Below are 15,743 nucleotides of genomic sequence, written 5' to 3' on the forward strand. Positions count from 1 at the left end.
CTGACGGACAGTTAAATGTATTTACACGTGTCTCAAGTTTCAAAGCAATGGCTAATGTTTGAAAATATGTAGGTTATGTAAAAGGCTGGGGCGATACGGATTTTCGACATAATATTTTTAAGTGGTGGTTTTGCTGTGCAATCTGAAGTAAAAATTTTGAAACAGATGTTGCGAAATTAATTGTGCATGTCACAGTACTAAATCAATGTACAAATTAAGTAGGGTAATAAATTCATTTTCGGGTGGACTTTTTTGTTAAATTTATGCCGTGTTAGGTAGCTTTTACGTAAGCTACTTCAATCAAACAATATATTGATACAAGTTGTACGACAAAGCCACAAGAAGTACAAACATGCAGGCGAAAAAAATCCAAAGTTCGTTTTCCAATCGTTGCATAACAGGATTTTCTTTTCTCATTTCGTCCAACACGACCCCACTCTTGTTTTTATGTGGAAAAGGTTTATCTGGTACTGAGACGCCAAGGAAATCGCACAAAGGTTTCCAACCCTCAGTGACTTGTTAAATTAGAAGCTGATTTTCAGGAACCACCTGGGACATGATGCATGTGCAATGAATCATAACATACTGTATTTCTTTTAGTAATAAGGATAAAAAATATAGTTGGGTTATTAAACTGCTTAACCGATCAAGCTATCAGTTTTCATTTACCGGCACAAATATGTAAAACAAATGCCCCAATTAAGTAAAACTTTTTAGATTTTGGCGTGATATGAGCCTAAATGGTAAGACCATATTTCACATGCGCACCCCTCAAAAAACCATGCTTCACTACATATTTTACTAATCAGTAAAATTTAATCAAGTACTAAAGTCAAATTTTATTTGAACCACACGCTAAAATGTATACTTGCAGTTACCTCGGTCACATTTTGTTCATGTTTTCGTTTAAAACGTTTCAAAGATTCTTCATGCTTCAAATAGTAATTTGAGAATGGCCATGTTCCAATATTTGCAAAATGTCTTTCTGCAGAAACACCAGTACTTTTGTTGTGACAGTGGTTCCAAAATGTTTTTGGACATTCCCTTAAATACTTGGTTACTTGAAAACGCTTCCATCATAGACAAAACTCCCAATATATTTGTGCTACGGTGTATATACTGATTTAATGGTGCTATATTTTATTACCATAGGAATTTATCTTAGAAGTAGCCACAATTGCTAGTATGTTGCTTTGAAACTACATGAACGTAAAAAGTTGGCGAAATTGCCTTTTTAGTGGTCCAACTTTCATCAAGCGAACCCCAATTGTCCAACTTTCATCAAGCGAACCCCAACATTCCTTAAATGTACATATATTATACCTTACCAGCGCCAAGTTTATGATTACAAAGCTCTAGGGGTCGCTTACAGCTCAATTTAGTCTTCCCTAATTTAAAGCTAAGATATGTACGTGCACCTATGTTTAACTTTATGCAGCGAACTGTAAAGCAAGACTTTCACCTACCGCTGTGGGATAAATATGTTTGGAATCGCATCCCGGTGTACGTAAAGGTGCGGACAAGTCGGAACTTAACATCTCCGTTCAATTGACCAATTTGGTTGGTCAAACTCTTAAACCAGCTGTCCTCATCACGTGTCGTTAATATTACCTAAGTTATATTGTAACGATGGATGATAAACCCCAATTTTGTTAACGTTCGAATCGTTAAACTCATAAATGATCTCAAATATCTTGTTACATGGCCAGATTTGTCTCCAAAATTATTTCTTTTTTGAAGTAAACTTATTCTTGTCTCTTTATTCATTGTGATAAATATTTAAAGGAGTCAATAATCAAGCTGTAAAAAATCATATAAACTAGTAAATTATTAACCTTAGCATCAGGAAAGGCTTCAAAGATTTCTTCCCAATATTTATCACAAGGCGTATCAACTACGGCATCGACGTTCTCGTACATTCTCTTCATATCTTCAACCCTAAAACCTTCCTTAAACTGTTTTATCCATCCGTCACCGACATACCAAAAGTGTTCCATAAAGTCATACACCTCGTAACCCAACTCTGTTAAGGCTGCGTTCATAGTTTTGGTGCCGGTTTTGGACGTTCCCGCTACAATAACTTTCATGTTTATTGCTAAGCTTTACTAGTTGAAGTTTAGCTGTGATTCTGTCAGACGGCAGGCTTGCATATGTAGTTATACATTAACCACACGTGTCGTTGACTTCAGTGCGTGACGTCCAAAGTCCTAAAGCATTACAAACGCGAAAGGAGAACCCCTGGAGAGGATAGCCGATAGTTGTTATTGCGCCCAGAAAGAAAGCAAAAGCTGTTTTGTTTAACTGAAATAGATACCAGAGTACATTACAATGTTTTTGCAAACCATCCTTACGTTTTTCATCGATATATTATATGTTTCTTTGAAACGTGTTTCCAGGTTAGATAATTTGCTTCATTAAAAATAATCGAACAAGTCGTAACCAAGAAGCGTAAGGGCTGCATTTAAAGTTTTAGTGTCAGTTTGGGACAAATCAGTTGCGAGTATTTTCATTTTGGTGTTAAAAATTTAGTTCAAATTTTAAACGAGTTTGATCCTTTTGAACAAGTGGGCTTGATTTAAGGCAAATTGTGCTATTTAAGTAATAATTGCCTTTTGCTTGAGATTGCGACAGCATTCATTACTAAACATTTTTCTGCTTAGTTGCTTTTTATTACTCGGCTTTTTTTCTGCTTTGGGCACTACAAAATTCAAAGACTTGAGTTTTCCCCTTTACAAAAATTTTCCAGATAATTTAAAGGCTACGGTTGGAAAGTGTGTGACTTATTCTTAAGTTAGCTACTGGATGTGCTGTGCAAAAGCATTCACAAAACAAAATAAATCTTACTTTATCAATAAAGTAACACACTTTTCAATATGAATTCATATTGGAGTCAGATCGCTTATTTTCCTATTTTTACCTTAACGTTGCATCAATCTACTCTACTCCTCAGTCCTTACATCTTTGCATCAAGTGTCCGTGGACTGGCGGAGCCGGAACACACATTTAAATTCCGTTGCATGTGTCGTGACCTCACGCCTTTGGACTTTTATCGTCGTGTTGGACAAAAAAAACACTAGACGGATGTTTTATAATATGAAAGCTATGTAACCAGCAATAGGGGCGATATAGCTCTTCGACTTTATTCTTTTATTGGGTGGTTTTGTGCAATCAAAACAAAGCAAAAATTTTAGGTCGGATGCTGCAATATGAAATGTGTTTGTAACAATTAAAAAGCAATATGTACAAATTAAGTAAGGTAATAAATTCATTTTCGGGGTGGATGTCACATATTATACTTTTTTGTTAAATTTATGCCGTGTTAGGTAGTTTTTATGTAAACTATTTCAATCAAACAATAAACTACTGATACATGTTGTACAACAAAGCCACAAGAAGTACAAACAGGCAGGCGAAAAAAATCCAAAGTTCGTTTTCCAACCGTCGCATTACAGGATTTTCTTTTCTCATTTCGTCCAACACGACCCCACCCTTGTTTTTATGTGGAAAAGGTTTATCTGGTATAGGGACGCCAAGGAAATCACACAAAGGTTTCCAACCCTCAGTGACTTGATAAATTAGAAGCTGATTTTTAGGAACCACCTGGGACATGATGCATGTGCAATGAATAATAACATACTGTATTTCTTTTAGTAATAAGTAGGGCAATTATTTTTTGACCTAAAAGACAAAAAAATTTGACCTACAAATTGAAAATTTTGACAAATTTTGACCTTAAAAAACTTTTTTTTGAGAAAATTTTGACCTATGAAGAATTCAAGTAGTTAAATTACTCATTATCGTTCAAAAAGTTAAAATATGGCTAGGCTAATCTAACTAGAGCGAAAGAATGTGCAAAAGTCTAAGAGAAGGGCAAAAATCTGAACATAGACCTAACCTATTCTGAAAAGGGAATGAGCTGATTAAAAATCACTGCCAAAAAACTGCGGCTAAGACACAACGAAAATTATTCAATACATTTGTATAAACGAAAGATACATGAAGTATCTAAAGCAAAACCGAAGCAAGAGCTGCACCTAACCTGCAGCTGCCGTAAAATGACTTGGGACCTACCAAAATTTTGCACGTTTTGAGGTGTGTTGAGCATCACGCCATATCAACCTAATTGTTTCACTCACTTGATGGTTTATGATTCGCAATAATTGGGGCAATGGGCCAATTACAACAGTATAAAGTAGGCTACAAGGTATAAAACGAATAGTTTGCTGGCAGTGCAACCTCTACAACACCACGACAGTGCAGTTTGTAAACAATTTTAACTTTGTAAAAAATTTTGACTTTGTGAACAATTTTGACAATTTTTGACCTATTTTAAAAATTTTGACAAAATTTTGACTTTTTTTGACAAGTCAAAAAATATTTGCCGTAGTAATAAGGATAAAAAAATATAGTTGGGTTATTAAACTGCTTAACCGATCAAGCTATCAGTTTTCATTTACCGGCACAAATATGTAAAACAAATGCCCCAATTAAGTAAAACTTTTTAGATTTTGGCGTGATATGAGCCTAAATCGTAAGACCATATTTCACATGCGCACCCCTCAAAAAACCTTGCTTCACTACATAGTTTTCAAAACAGTAAAAATTAATCAAGTACTAATGTCAAATTTTATTTGAACCACACGCTAAAAGTTATACCTGCAGTTACCTCGGTCACATTTTTTTCATGTTTTCGCTTAAAACGTTTCAAAGATTCTTCGTGCTTGCAATGGTAATGTGAAAATGGCCATGTTCCAATATTTCCAAGATGTCTGTCTGCAGAAATACGAATATTTTTGTTTTTACAGTGGTTCCAAAATGTTTTTGGACATACCCCTAAACACTTGGGTTAACTTTATGCAGCGAACTGTTAGCCTTTATGCAAAACTTGTACCTACCGCTGTAGGAAAAATATGTTTGGAATCGTATTCCGGTGTACGTAAAGGTACGAACAAGTCGGAACGCAACATCGTTGTTTATTTGATCAATTTGGTTGGTTAAACTCTTAAACCAGCTGTCCTCATCACGTGTCGTTAATATTACCTAAGTTATACAGTAACAATGTATGATAAATGCCAATTTTTTTAACGTTCCAATCGTAAAAATCACAAATGGTCTCAAATATCTTGGTTTATTGCCGGATTTTGCTCAAAGATTTGTTTTCAAATTTATTACTATTTTTGTCTCCTTATTCCTTGTGATAAAATATTTAAACAAGTCAATAATCAAGCTGTAAAATATTATTTACTAATAAATTATTAACCTTTGCATCGGGAAAGGCTTCAAATATTTCTTCCCAATATTTATCATAAGGCGTATCAACTACGGCATCGACGTTCTCGTACATTCTCTTCATATCTTCAACCCTAAAACCTTCTTCAAACTGCTTCATCCATTCGTCACCGCATACCAAAAGTTCTCGAAAGAGTCGTACACCTTAAAGCCTAAAAGTGTCAAAGCTGCATGCATTGTTTTGGTGACGGTTTTTGACGTTCCGGCTACAATAACTTTCATGTTTATTGCTAAGCCTTACTAGTTGAAGTTTAGCTGTAATTTTGCCAGACGCCAGACTTGCACATGTACTAAAACATTAACTACAAGTGTAGGTACCTTCAGTGCGTATACAGCTTTTAACGTCACGCTTTGCAGCCGAGACGAAAGCGTACGCTCGAGCGCCGATGTAACGCTGACTATAAAATAACAAACCAACTATGCGCTGGCGCGCAAGCGAGTGTGTGACTGTGTGGATCTGGCCTAAAGCGTTATAAACGAGACTACCTGGAGAGGATGGCTGACAGTTGTTATTACGCGAAGTAGGAAAGCAAAAGTTGTTTTGTTTGACAAAAAAATATAATTGAGTAAATGTGCAATGAAGATGTAAAGAGTAAATGTACAATAAAAGGGTAAAGCATTAAAATGTAAAAGACAGGTAAATGTTGTACAAGAAAATCACAAAGAGGACAAACAGACAAGCAAGAGAAACCCTCAGTTCAATTTGCATCCTTTGCATCACAAGATTCTCTTTTCTCATGCCGTCCAATAGGAATCCACCCTTGTTCTTGTGTGGAAATGGTTTATTGGGAACCGGCACGCCAAGAAAATCACACAAAGGTTTCCAACCATCAGTGACTTGATATACCAGGAGCTGATTTTTGGGCGCTATCTGCAAAGAAATATTGGTATGTGCATATGGCGTAACCAGAGAGCAAAGTGTGATTTCACCCACTTTGTATCCAGTTTTAAAATTTTTTACCCTCCCCCAAATAAACTTGTTCTGGCTACGGCACTGTATTCACTAATTACATTTTTTCTTGTTTCTTGAGCAAATATTTCAAGAGATCAATGTTGGTTTAAACACAAAATGCCGCAGAAAAGCAAGCAAACAGTTAAGGCTCCTTAACTTCAGTCTATCACGTTAGAAATAGAATCCAATCAATGTTTATTTGTTAGAAATATGTTATGGTGGAAAAACAACTGTAAATGTCTTGAAGTTACCTGCATCACATTTCGCTCGTGTTTGCGCTTGAGACGCTTCAAGGATTCTTCGTGCCTCAAGCGCAAATATGAAGATGGCCACGTGCTCACTACATCCAAATGTGTAGCTGCAAAATAACACCAGTCTAAAACTTTGCATGAAGCATTGACCCCAAAAGACACACATAACATCAGGTATAGCCGTCAATGCAGTATTATACCAAAGTCCAACCCTAACTGTAATCACTTGTTCAAAAAAAATCTATGATTGTTTTGTTCGAGGAAATTAAAAGTCGTTCAATGTTCAACAAAGCTTTGATGCCATATAGCTTACCAGTGGCCGCAAAATAATATTGCAACCGTATTCCTGTGTAGGTAATAGTGCGGATCAGTCGAAACATAAAGTCGCCATTGAGTTGGTCAACTTGATTGCTCAAACTTTTGAACCATTTGTCTTCATCACGTGTTGTCAAAATTACCTTTAAACAAAATAAAGTGTTTTGAAAGATTGTGCAACAAAAGAAAGCTAAAAAGCGTAAGTACGCCTAAAAGACAACAAAACAACACAAATGATTTCGTAAAATAACGTTTGAGATAGACCTGTCAACCTATTTTATTTTTTGAGTGTTATTACCCCGATTAAAGCAACCTGAACAGGACGTAAATGTCGGTTAAAACTTTACATTTGCCAGAAGGGCTCAACTTAGTCTCTAACTATGTATTAATGTGATGTTTTTCGGCTATGTCAATATCCTGTAACTAGGCCTATAAATTTACCTTTGCGTCCGGAAAGGCTTCCAAAATTTCCTCCCAGTTAATATCACTAGGAAGATCGACCACGGCATCGACGTTCTCGTACATTCGCTTCATATCCTCAACCCTAAAACCTTCTTTATACTGCTTAATCCAATCATCACCGACATACCAGAAGTTCTCAAAGAGGTCATACACTTCGTAACCCAAATATGTCAAAGCTGTATTCATTGTTTTGGTGCCGGTTTTCGACAGCCCGGCTACAATAACCTTCATTTCGATCGTTTAGCTTGAAGTTCGACAAATCAAAAATAATGTGTTGTGATGGTCGACTTACTCAACTGTCGACATGAAATCAATCATTAACTACTAAGGTAGTATCCTCGATGTGGCGCCCGAATTTGGACAATTTAGTAAAACTTTAACTTTAAACGTTATGTTTTCCTCAATTTGTTACCGTTGCACGTATCGCTGTCACCTAAAAAGATAATTTTGTGACGTCCAAAAATTCAGGGCTAGTCACGGCATAGACTCACACTAAGCAAATCTAAACCAAAGCCTTCCTTGGTACCACTATCAGGTGCAATGAGTCAGTAATTCACAACTGCCCTCTAGACTGCACAGACTGTGGGGTTCAGTGATATATTATGACAATGAAGATGCAAGAATAGCGCACGAATTCAGCGATTCACAACAAATACAGTTTGTATCCAAGGTCCAAAACAGTTTAATTGTGCCACACCAGAGGTGCCAAGATTATACAGAATAGAGCATGTTAAGACAGTTGAGATTTCTGAAGTTCCTAGTACCTAGGTGTTTGACATTATGCTGTTGGTTTTATCGTCTAAACATTGAAACAACAATAACAAACAATAGTTACTAGAAACGTTCCAATAGGCGCGACATTAACATTGTTGTAAACTTGCTGACATTTAGTAAACAAACAAACGTCGATTCTAACCGATCACTGTTCTACAACATAAAAACTGCACTTTTAGATCAAATTGTGGCTAAGTTCAAGCACGTTAGTGTCACATGACGCATATACAAGTTAGGATTGGCCCAAAACCAACAAAGACCAATGCACCTGGGAATAAACGTAACGCATGGTTGAGTTTGTGGTTGCACTTGCGAAAGGAAGCATAGAAATCATATTTAAATCCAACCTCACTGTAAACTTGTCCGTAACAAATATATGAAGAGAATAGCTTGAGTTAAGTTGAGTCGAATTGAGTGTAACTTACTATTAAATGTTGGCATTCGAGAACCCTGCTTTTAAAGCCCTGCATGCCCGATTTCTACATTTAAGCGCAGGTTTACACGGGCTCTTTATGTGTAGTTACGCTGCACTAAAAATAAGAACAAAAATGCCGCTTAATCCGACTTATAAAATACATATGAACTCGTAAATCATTCGTGTTCCAAGACCAAGGCTTGCCAACTCTAGCATGTAATGTGACTAAAACAAAAACGATTCTTAAAAAATGATATTTTGCTTAAAATTGCCGTACGTGGTAAGAATCCTTCTGATACTATTTCATGCTGCAGCATTCCTATGCGGTTTCAAGCCATAAAAAACTCTTAATATCTATGTCGCAAAACTGGAATCTTCGATTGCTACAAAGATTTGACATCAATCAATCAATCAGTATGCCGTGCTAAAATTTTAGCGTTGGTTTCAGCCAAGAGAGCTTCTTCCTCACGCATCTTCAATGCTTTAATGAGATTATACGCATTTCTTCCCGTTGCCTTGAGCATCCAGGAGAAGAAATTTGTTCTCTGTCGTCCAGGAGATCGTTTGCCGTCAATTCGACCAGTTGAGCAGATTTCTTCGAGCTATTCTTTCCTTAAAATGTGTCCTAGAAATTTCAGTTGGCGCCTGATAATGTTCAATATCATCTCCCGTTTTGAACCGGCTTGGTATAGAACCGACGTATTTGAGCGCTTTTCTGTCCATGAGATTTTGAACATTCGTCTCAGGAACGACATTTCTGTCGCTCTGAACTTGTTTTCATTCTCCATGTTAATCGTCCAACTTTCACACCCATACAGCAATGTTGACCAAACATAGCATCGACGTTGAATCTCTCTTTTAGATTTCGCATCACACAGGTAACCATACTTCCAAGATATATAGAGTGGTCTACATTTGGGAGTATTTCATTGGGCGCTGAAATTTGTAATTCTCGAATTGGTGTCTCTTTTGAAAAGGTCATCGTACACGATTTCTTTTTGTTTATTTGCAGACCCATAGCCTCACTTTTATCAACCACCATGTTGACAAGCTCTTGTAGTTTTTGGTTATCGTCGGCTATAAGTACTGTACCGTCGGCGTACCTAAGATTATTGACATTGATCCCAGCAACTTTTATCCCTTCTAAACTTCTTAAGTTTCTCATGATCATTTCTGTATAGATTGAGAAGAGATCTGGCGAGAGAACATATCTTTGTCTAACACCCCGCTTTACTTCGACGTATTCAGAAACAATACTATTGATTCTGACAGCAGCTTTCTGGTCCCAGTATAAACTTTTAATGATTGTGAGGTCTTGGCCGTCAATATCTAATATCTACAAGTATTTCAAAAAGGTTTTCATGTCTCACTTTATCGGCCTTTGAATAATCAATGAAACAAACGGCCTTTGAATAATAATCAATGAAACAAACGGCCTTTGAATAATAATCAATGAAACAAACGAACAAGTTTTTTCCCATCTCTATTGCTCGTTCAGATAAGATTCTCAGGATAAAAATGGCATTTCTCGTTTCTTTGTCAGGTGTAAAACCGTACTGTTCCATTGATACTTCGCCAGCTGTTCGACCACGTATCCTATTAAGTAAGATACGCATCAATAACTTTGTTTTTTGACTCATCAAACTGATAGTTCTATGAGATTCACACTTGGTAGTTCCCGGAGTCTTCGGTAAAGCTATGAATATCGATTTACACATATCTTCTGGGATTTTTCCCTCGTCATAAATTTTATTCAACATCAAAAACATATATTGTAAAGAGTTACACAGCAAATGTCGCTCCACAACGAACGTAGAAAATACATCGATCGTACATTTAGATTCGTGAGATTTTTAGTGAAGCAGCTTACATGGACAACACTTGCTTAAAGTTTATGCAAATCTTATTCCAAATGGTTTATTTGAAGATACGGTTTTATTTGATTTCTTCTTTTTTATTTCTTTGAGACAGTTTGCGCTAACCACTCGGCTATACCAGCGAGAAATCAACTTTGTGAAAAAAATGCTCGATGTAAGTTAAGATATATTGTTTTGTAAAATTACCAGAAAGTTAATAGCTTCACCAAAACTTGACAAATTTACCTGATTATCAAGAAAGATATTTGACACAACATAGCTGTTACTATTCGTTGGCGAAGTTGTCCTCTTTATTGGAGATGTAAATTCGGAGGCCTATTTTACAACGACCAATTTTGTTTCTTGTAGATATGTTTCTACGTTAAACAGTTTACCTCGATAAAATTGCGCGCATTAGCTTGATATTTCATAATAATAATTACAATAAAATTAACCTAAAAACCCAATTCTTTGTGTACAATTTAGTTCCTATCCCAGTCACACTGTTTTTAAAAAAAATAACTACGCGCTCTTTGTGCCGTCTATCGATATTCAGCAAGCCTTGTGTGCTGTGGCATTTGAGTGCCGGTGTTATTAGCTCTGCCGTCTGATGGAGGTGTAGATATTAATCACTTCTAACTCTCTTGTTTATGCTGACATTGCTCTTGGTCACAACCATCGAAACTGTAGTTTTGTACTTAGTCTTTATTGCAGATTTTTCTATTTCACGGTTATTGAAATTACAAAAATTTCCAAATTATAAAAGGAACAGAACAAATTGACAACATCATGCAATATGATTATGTAAACTTAGGGTACAAACATTAAATGATCCAATTCTGGTATATTTTGTACAATAAAGCAACAAAGAGGACAAACAGACAGGCATAAGAAATCCAAAGTTCATTTTGTAATCGTTGCATCACAAAGTTTTCTTCTCTCATTTCGTCCAACACAGCAGCACTCTTGTTCTTATGCGGAAATGGTTTATCTGGAATTGGAACGCCCAGAAAATCACATAAAGGTTTCCAGCCCTCAGTGACTTGATAAATTAGTAGCTGTTGTTTCGGGACAACCTGAACAAGTTTAAAAGTTAAAAACACAAATGAGATCTTATAGGTCGAAACAGTGGGCACAGTCTGCAGCTTATCATTTATTGCCTTTCTGATTTTACTAAAACACAATTGTTTTGGTATTAATTTTAAAAGCTAAAACTTTTCAACAACTATACTGGCATAATATGTGATATATGGCATGAATGGGACAGCCTGTGTTTTGAACAACAGTAGAAATGTGTAATGACCTCCTCCTTAAAACAGACAATATCAAAAAACAGGAATTAGACAAGCATTATTCGTCAATTTGTTTTGATTGATCCACAACTTGCAATGTCAGAATTGTACGCTGAAAAGTAATAAATTTGTTTACGCTATTGGACTTGAACTTGCGGTTTATGCCGAAGTGCCGGTCCGGTTTGATACAGTTTATTAACCGAACTAAAGGGACAAATCCTAAATTTCATATCCTGTGTTTTAAAAGTTTGCTTACAATTTATCTTGTACTATGAAGTCGGACTTGAACTTGTCAAAAATGGGCTAGTTAAATTCTTTTGTTTACACTCTGCATGACTGTCTATATCAACATGATAAGAATAACACTACCGTGACAGAAAAGTAATTTAGTCACATTAAAAATATACTGCTAGGAAACTTTTAAAGTATTATAGGGATACCTCGATCACATTTCGCTCATGTCTTCGCTTCATGCGCTTTAATGATTCTTCGTGTTTGGGATAGAGATATGTGCATGGCCATTTTCCCGTTTCACCGAAATGCTGAGCTACAAAAACACAGCCAAAACATTTGTTACTTTCATTTACTGCAAAAATAACAAATAAACTTTATATAGAATAAAAACATACTAAGCTGCAGACAGTGCACACTGTTTCGACCTATAAGGTCTCATCAGTGCAGCTGGTGAGACCTTATAGGTCGAAACAGTGTGCACTGTCTGCAGCTTATCATTTATTGGCTCATATGCTTTTACAAAAACATACTAGTTGTGGCAAAATATGACCGGACTCGTACTCCAGTGTAGGTAATAGTGCGGGCAAGTCGAAACATAATGTCGCTGTTTGTATCTTTAACTTGATGGGCCAAACTTTTAAACCAGCTGTCCTCATCACGTGTTGTCAAGATTACCTGTGAAATCAATTTGTTTATTCACACACCTTTTATTCTGAAAAAAATATTAATGAAAGCAAAAAACTTGCAAAAAAAATTCAGTAGAGTACAGTGAATAAACAAAAATTAAACCAGAACCTTTGCGTCCGGAAAGGCTTCAAAGATTTCCTCCCAGTATATGTTACAAGGAGTATCAACCACGGCATCGACGTTCTTGTACATTCTCTTCATATCTTCAACCCTAAAACCTTCTTTGTACTGCTTCATCTATTCGTCACCGACATACCAAAAGTTTTCAAAAAAATCGTACACCTCATAACCTAAATCAGTTAACGCTGCGGCCATTGTTTTGGTGCCAGTTTTCGACATTCCCGCCATAATAACCTTCATTTTGATCTTGAAGCTTTCAACAGGCGGGTGAAGTGATGTGTTGACGATGTTGGATTGAACTTGGTTTTAGTTGAAATGTGCGATGTCATTAGCAGGACTTTGCACGCCATGTTATACATCAACCACACGTCTAGAGAGTTTGAAGTGTCAGCTCTTCACGCTAAGCACGTGCTAAATGTTACCTGATGGTTGAGTTCATCCGTCCGAATGCTGTTTGTCCATATATTTTCTAGATATTTTTTTCTACTGGACCCCTGATCTTCTAGATTTCTGACCGTTGTTAACATGCATAGATAAAACAAATTGATACCTTGATGATCATTGGTATCAATTCAGTTCAGTTTGTAGTTTAAGCAAACGTTCTAGTACCACTTTGTTCAAAAAAGCAAAATGTGTTCATATAACTCCCCAAAACATCGCGTGTTTAAATTGTTAATTAATCATAGTGCCAATCTCCTAATTGTGTCTTATCGGGCAGTGTAGGTAAGCTACTGACAAGTAGAAATGGAATAGTATTTGTTAGCTCTTTCATATCGACAAATGAACGAAATATTTCTCTTTTTTTCTACTTTTCTTAATTTCAAACGTAAACTTAAGAAATGAAATAGACAAAAAATAATTTTATCAAGCTCAATTGACAAAACATTCGCAATAACCAAGGTAACAGGCACAATACAAAATCAAGAAACAAAAATATGGTATATTTTGTACAGTAAAGCCACTGCAAAAGTAAACAGACAAGTGAGAGAAATCCAAAGCTCTTTTTCTATTCGTTGCATCACAGGATTTTCTTCTTTCATTTCAACCAACACAGCAGCCTTCTTATTCTTATGCGGAAATGGTTTATTTGGTATTGGGACGTCCAGAAAATCACATAATGGTTTCCAACCCTTAGTGACTTGATAAATTAGAAGCTGCTGTTTGGGAACGACCTAAAAAATGTTAACCGTCCGATAAAAACGCGATTGTTTTGGTAATAAACTAAAAAGTTTTTACTTTACAATAAGTACTTGTACAATATTTAACAAATAATTTGAATGGGTAAGCCTTTGTGTTTTGAACAACGGCAGAATTTGTACAATGAATCCCTCCTTAAACAATACGTTTCTTCATGATAGAGTTAGACTGGCTTTTATCGGTAATTCGTTTTAGGATTTTTTTGTACTTGAACTTGTAGAATAAAATCAAACTGAGACTATTTAAACTTGTAAGTCAGTGCCTTGGTTTACACTCTGCATAACCGTTTATGTTAACGTAGGTTGTATAGTGTAATAGAAACATAAACATTCAAAACAGACTGCTATAGGACAACTTGATAGTAAACTGAAGGGGATACCTCGATCACATTTCGTTCATGTTTTCGTTTGACGCGCATCAAAGATTCTTCGTGCTTGCAATAGAAATTTGTACATAGAAAATTTCCCATATTCCCGAGATGCTGACCTACAAAAACAATCACATTTTCGTTACCTTCTAGCCGAAAAAAACAGTTGATTCAAACGTTTACCGAAAAAAAGACAAATAAACTTCAACGGGAATAAAAACATACCAGTTGTTGCAAAATACGATCGAACCCGTATTCCGGTGTAGGTAATAGTGCGGGCAAGTCGAAACATAACGTCGCCGTTTAAATCTTCCATTTGATTGGTCAAACTTTTAAACCAGCTGTCCTCATCACGTGTTGTCAAGATTACCTGTGTTGGAACGTTCAATTACAAAATAGCAAGTTCAAAATGTAAATGAAAACAGGACCACAAATATTTTGTGCCACATTTTGGGCAACGATTAAATAAATAAAATAAAACTTAAATTGAAATGAATGTGTTTATTTGCACACCGGTTAAAAAGAATAAAAATAAATAAATTAAAGCAAAAGTATGTGGGTTACAGTAAGTGAGAAAACACTGGGCCACAACCATTTGCGTCCGGAAAGGCTTTAAACATTTCTTCCCAGTATATGTCACAAGGAAGATCAACCACTGCATCGATGTTCTCGTACATTCTTTTCATATCTTCAACCCTAAAACCTTCTTTAAACTGCTTAATCCATCCATCACCGACATACCAAAAGTTCTCCAAAAAGTCATACACCTCATAACCCAACTCTGTTAAGGCTGCGTTCATAGTTTTGGTGCCAGTTTTCGACATTCCGGCCATAATAACCTTCATTTCGATGGTTACAGTGTTGCGTCGGACCAGAAACAGTAATGTGTTGTATTCGTATTCTTCTGAACTTGGAGCGGTGGTTGAAAAATGCGGTGTCAGCGTGACGTTGCACACCATGTAAAACCTCAACTACATGTGTAGGAAGCCTGAAGTGTCAGCGCTAAATTTTGGTTAGGACAAATATAGAACCTACATACAACAGGGGTCTTCACCAACGAACATACCTAAAACACTGACCCTGAAACTATGAAGCACGTGCTATATTTCCACAAATTTCTAGTAGGAATATTTACACCAACGTTTTTTTAGTTGCCCCTAATCTTAAAAATTGGCAACTATTGTTTGCATGTATGGTTAGATAACACAACCCTGGTGTAGCCAGGGGGAGTCCAAAGGGGCCATGGCCCCATCCAATTTTTGTTAGGTGTTCGGTGTGGTTTGGTATCTCTTCATGGCTAAATTCAAAGGAATATATAAATTGCCAAAATTGACTGTTATTGAGTTGTAAGCCGAAGTCAAAATATATTTATATTCAAAGGTAATCAAAATAAGTAAATAAAGCGTTTTGGCCCCTCCCAAAATTTTCGGCTGCCTACGCCACTGAACACAAACTGATACCTTGATCATTGTTATTAACATTTTCAATTAGTTTTGACGTTGTACAGTTAAGCGACCGTTCCAGTGTTGGCC

At 36.2% G+C, this 15,743-nt stretch overlaps 2 protein-coding genes and 3 pseudogenes across 3 annotated transcripts; all 5 read right to left on the minus strand.

Annotated features, from left to right (window-relative positions):
- Positions 1–300: 300 nt before the first annotated feature.
- LOC145234186 (uncharacterized) lies at positions 301–2,100 on the minus strand (annotated as a pseudogene).
- Positions 2,101–3,270: 1,170 nt separating this feature from the next.
- LOC145233965 (uncharacterized) lies at positions 3,271–5,511 on the minus strand (annotated as a pseudogene).
- Positions 5,512–5,811: 300 nt separating this feature from the next.
- On the minus strand, positions 5,812–7,500 carry LOC145233963 (uncharacterized). Its single transcript, XM_080098730.1, has 4 exons — positions 7,249–7,500; positions 6,806–6,950; positions 6,493–6,599; positions 5,812–6,160 (listed from the first exon to the last, which is right to left on the minus strand). Exons 1-4 carry the CDS (start codon positions 7,498–7,500, stop codon positions 5,909–5,911), a joined length of 756 nt encoding a protein of 251 aa, XP_079954856.1. The 3' UTR covers positions 5,812–5,908.
- A 3,617-nt stretch (positions 7,501–11,117) lies between these two features.
- Positions 11,118–12,887, minus strand: LOC145233964 (uncharacterized; annotated as a pseudogene). The gene is made up of 4 exons (XR_013861224.1): positions 12,636–12,887; positions 12,371–12,515; positions 12,047–12,153; positions 11,118–11,390 (listed from the first exon to the last, which is right to left on the minus strand). The product of XR_013861224.1 is annotated as an uncharacterized LOC145233964 (transcript).
- A 680-nt stretch (positions 12,888–13,567) lies between these two features.
- LOC145234187 (uncharacterized) lies at positions 13,568–15,056 on the minus strand. The gene is made up of 4 exons (XM_080098944.1): positions 14,807–15,056; positions 14,437–14,583; positions 14,224–14,330; positions 13,568–13,819 (listed from the first exon to the last, which is right to left on the minus strand). Exons 1-4 carry the CDS (start codon positions 15,054–15,056, stop codon positions 13,568–13,570), a joined length of 756 nt encoding a protein of 251 aa, XP_079955070.1.
- Between the last annotated feature and the right edge of the window lie 687 nt (positions 15,057–15,743).

Source organism: Phallusia mammillata, chromosome 6, assembly GCF_965637545.1.
Source record: "Phallusia mammillata chromosome 6, kaPhaMamm4.hap1.1, whole genome shotgun sequence".
Lineage (NCBI taxonomy): Eukaryota > Metazoa > Chordata > Ascidiacea > Phlebobranchia > Ascidiidae > Phallusia > Phallusia mammillata.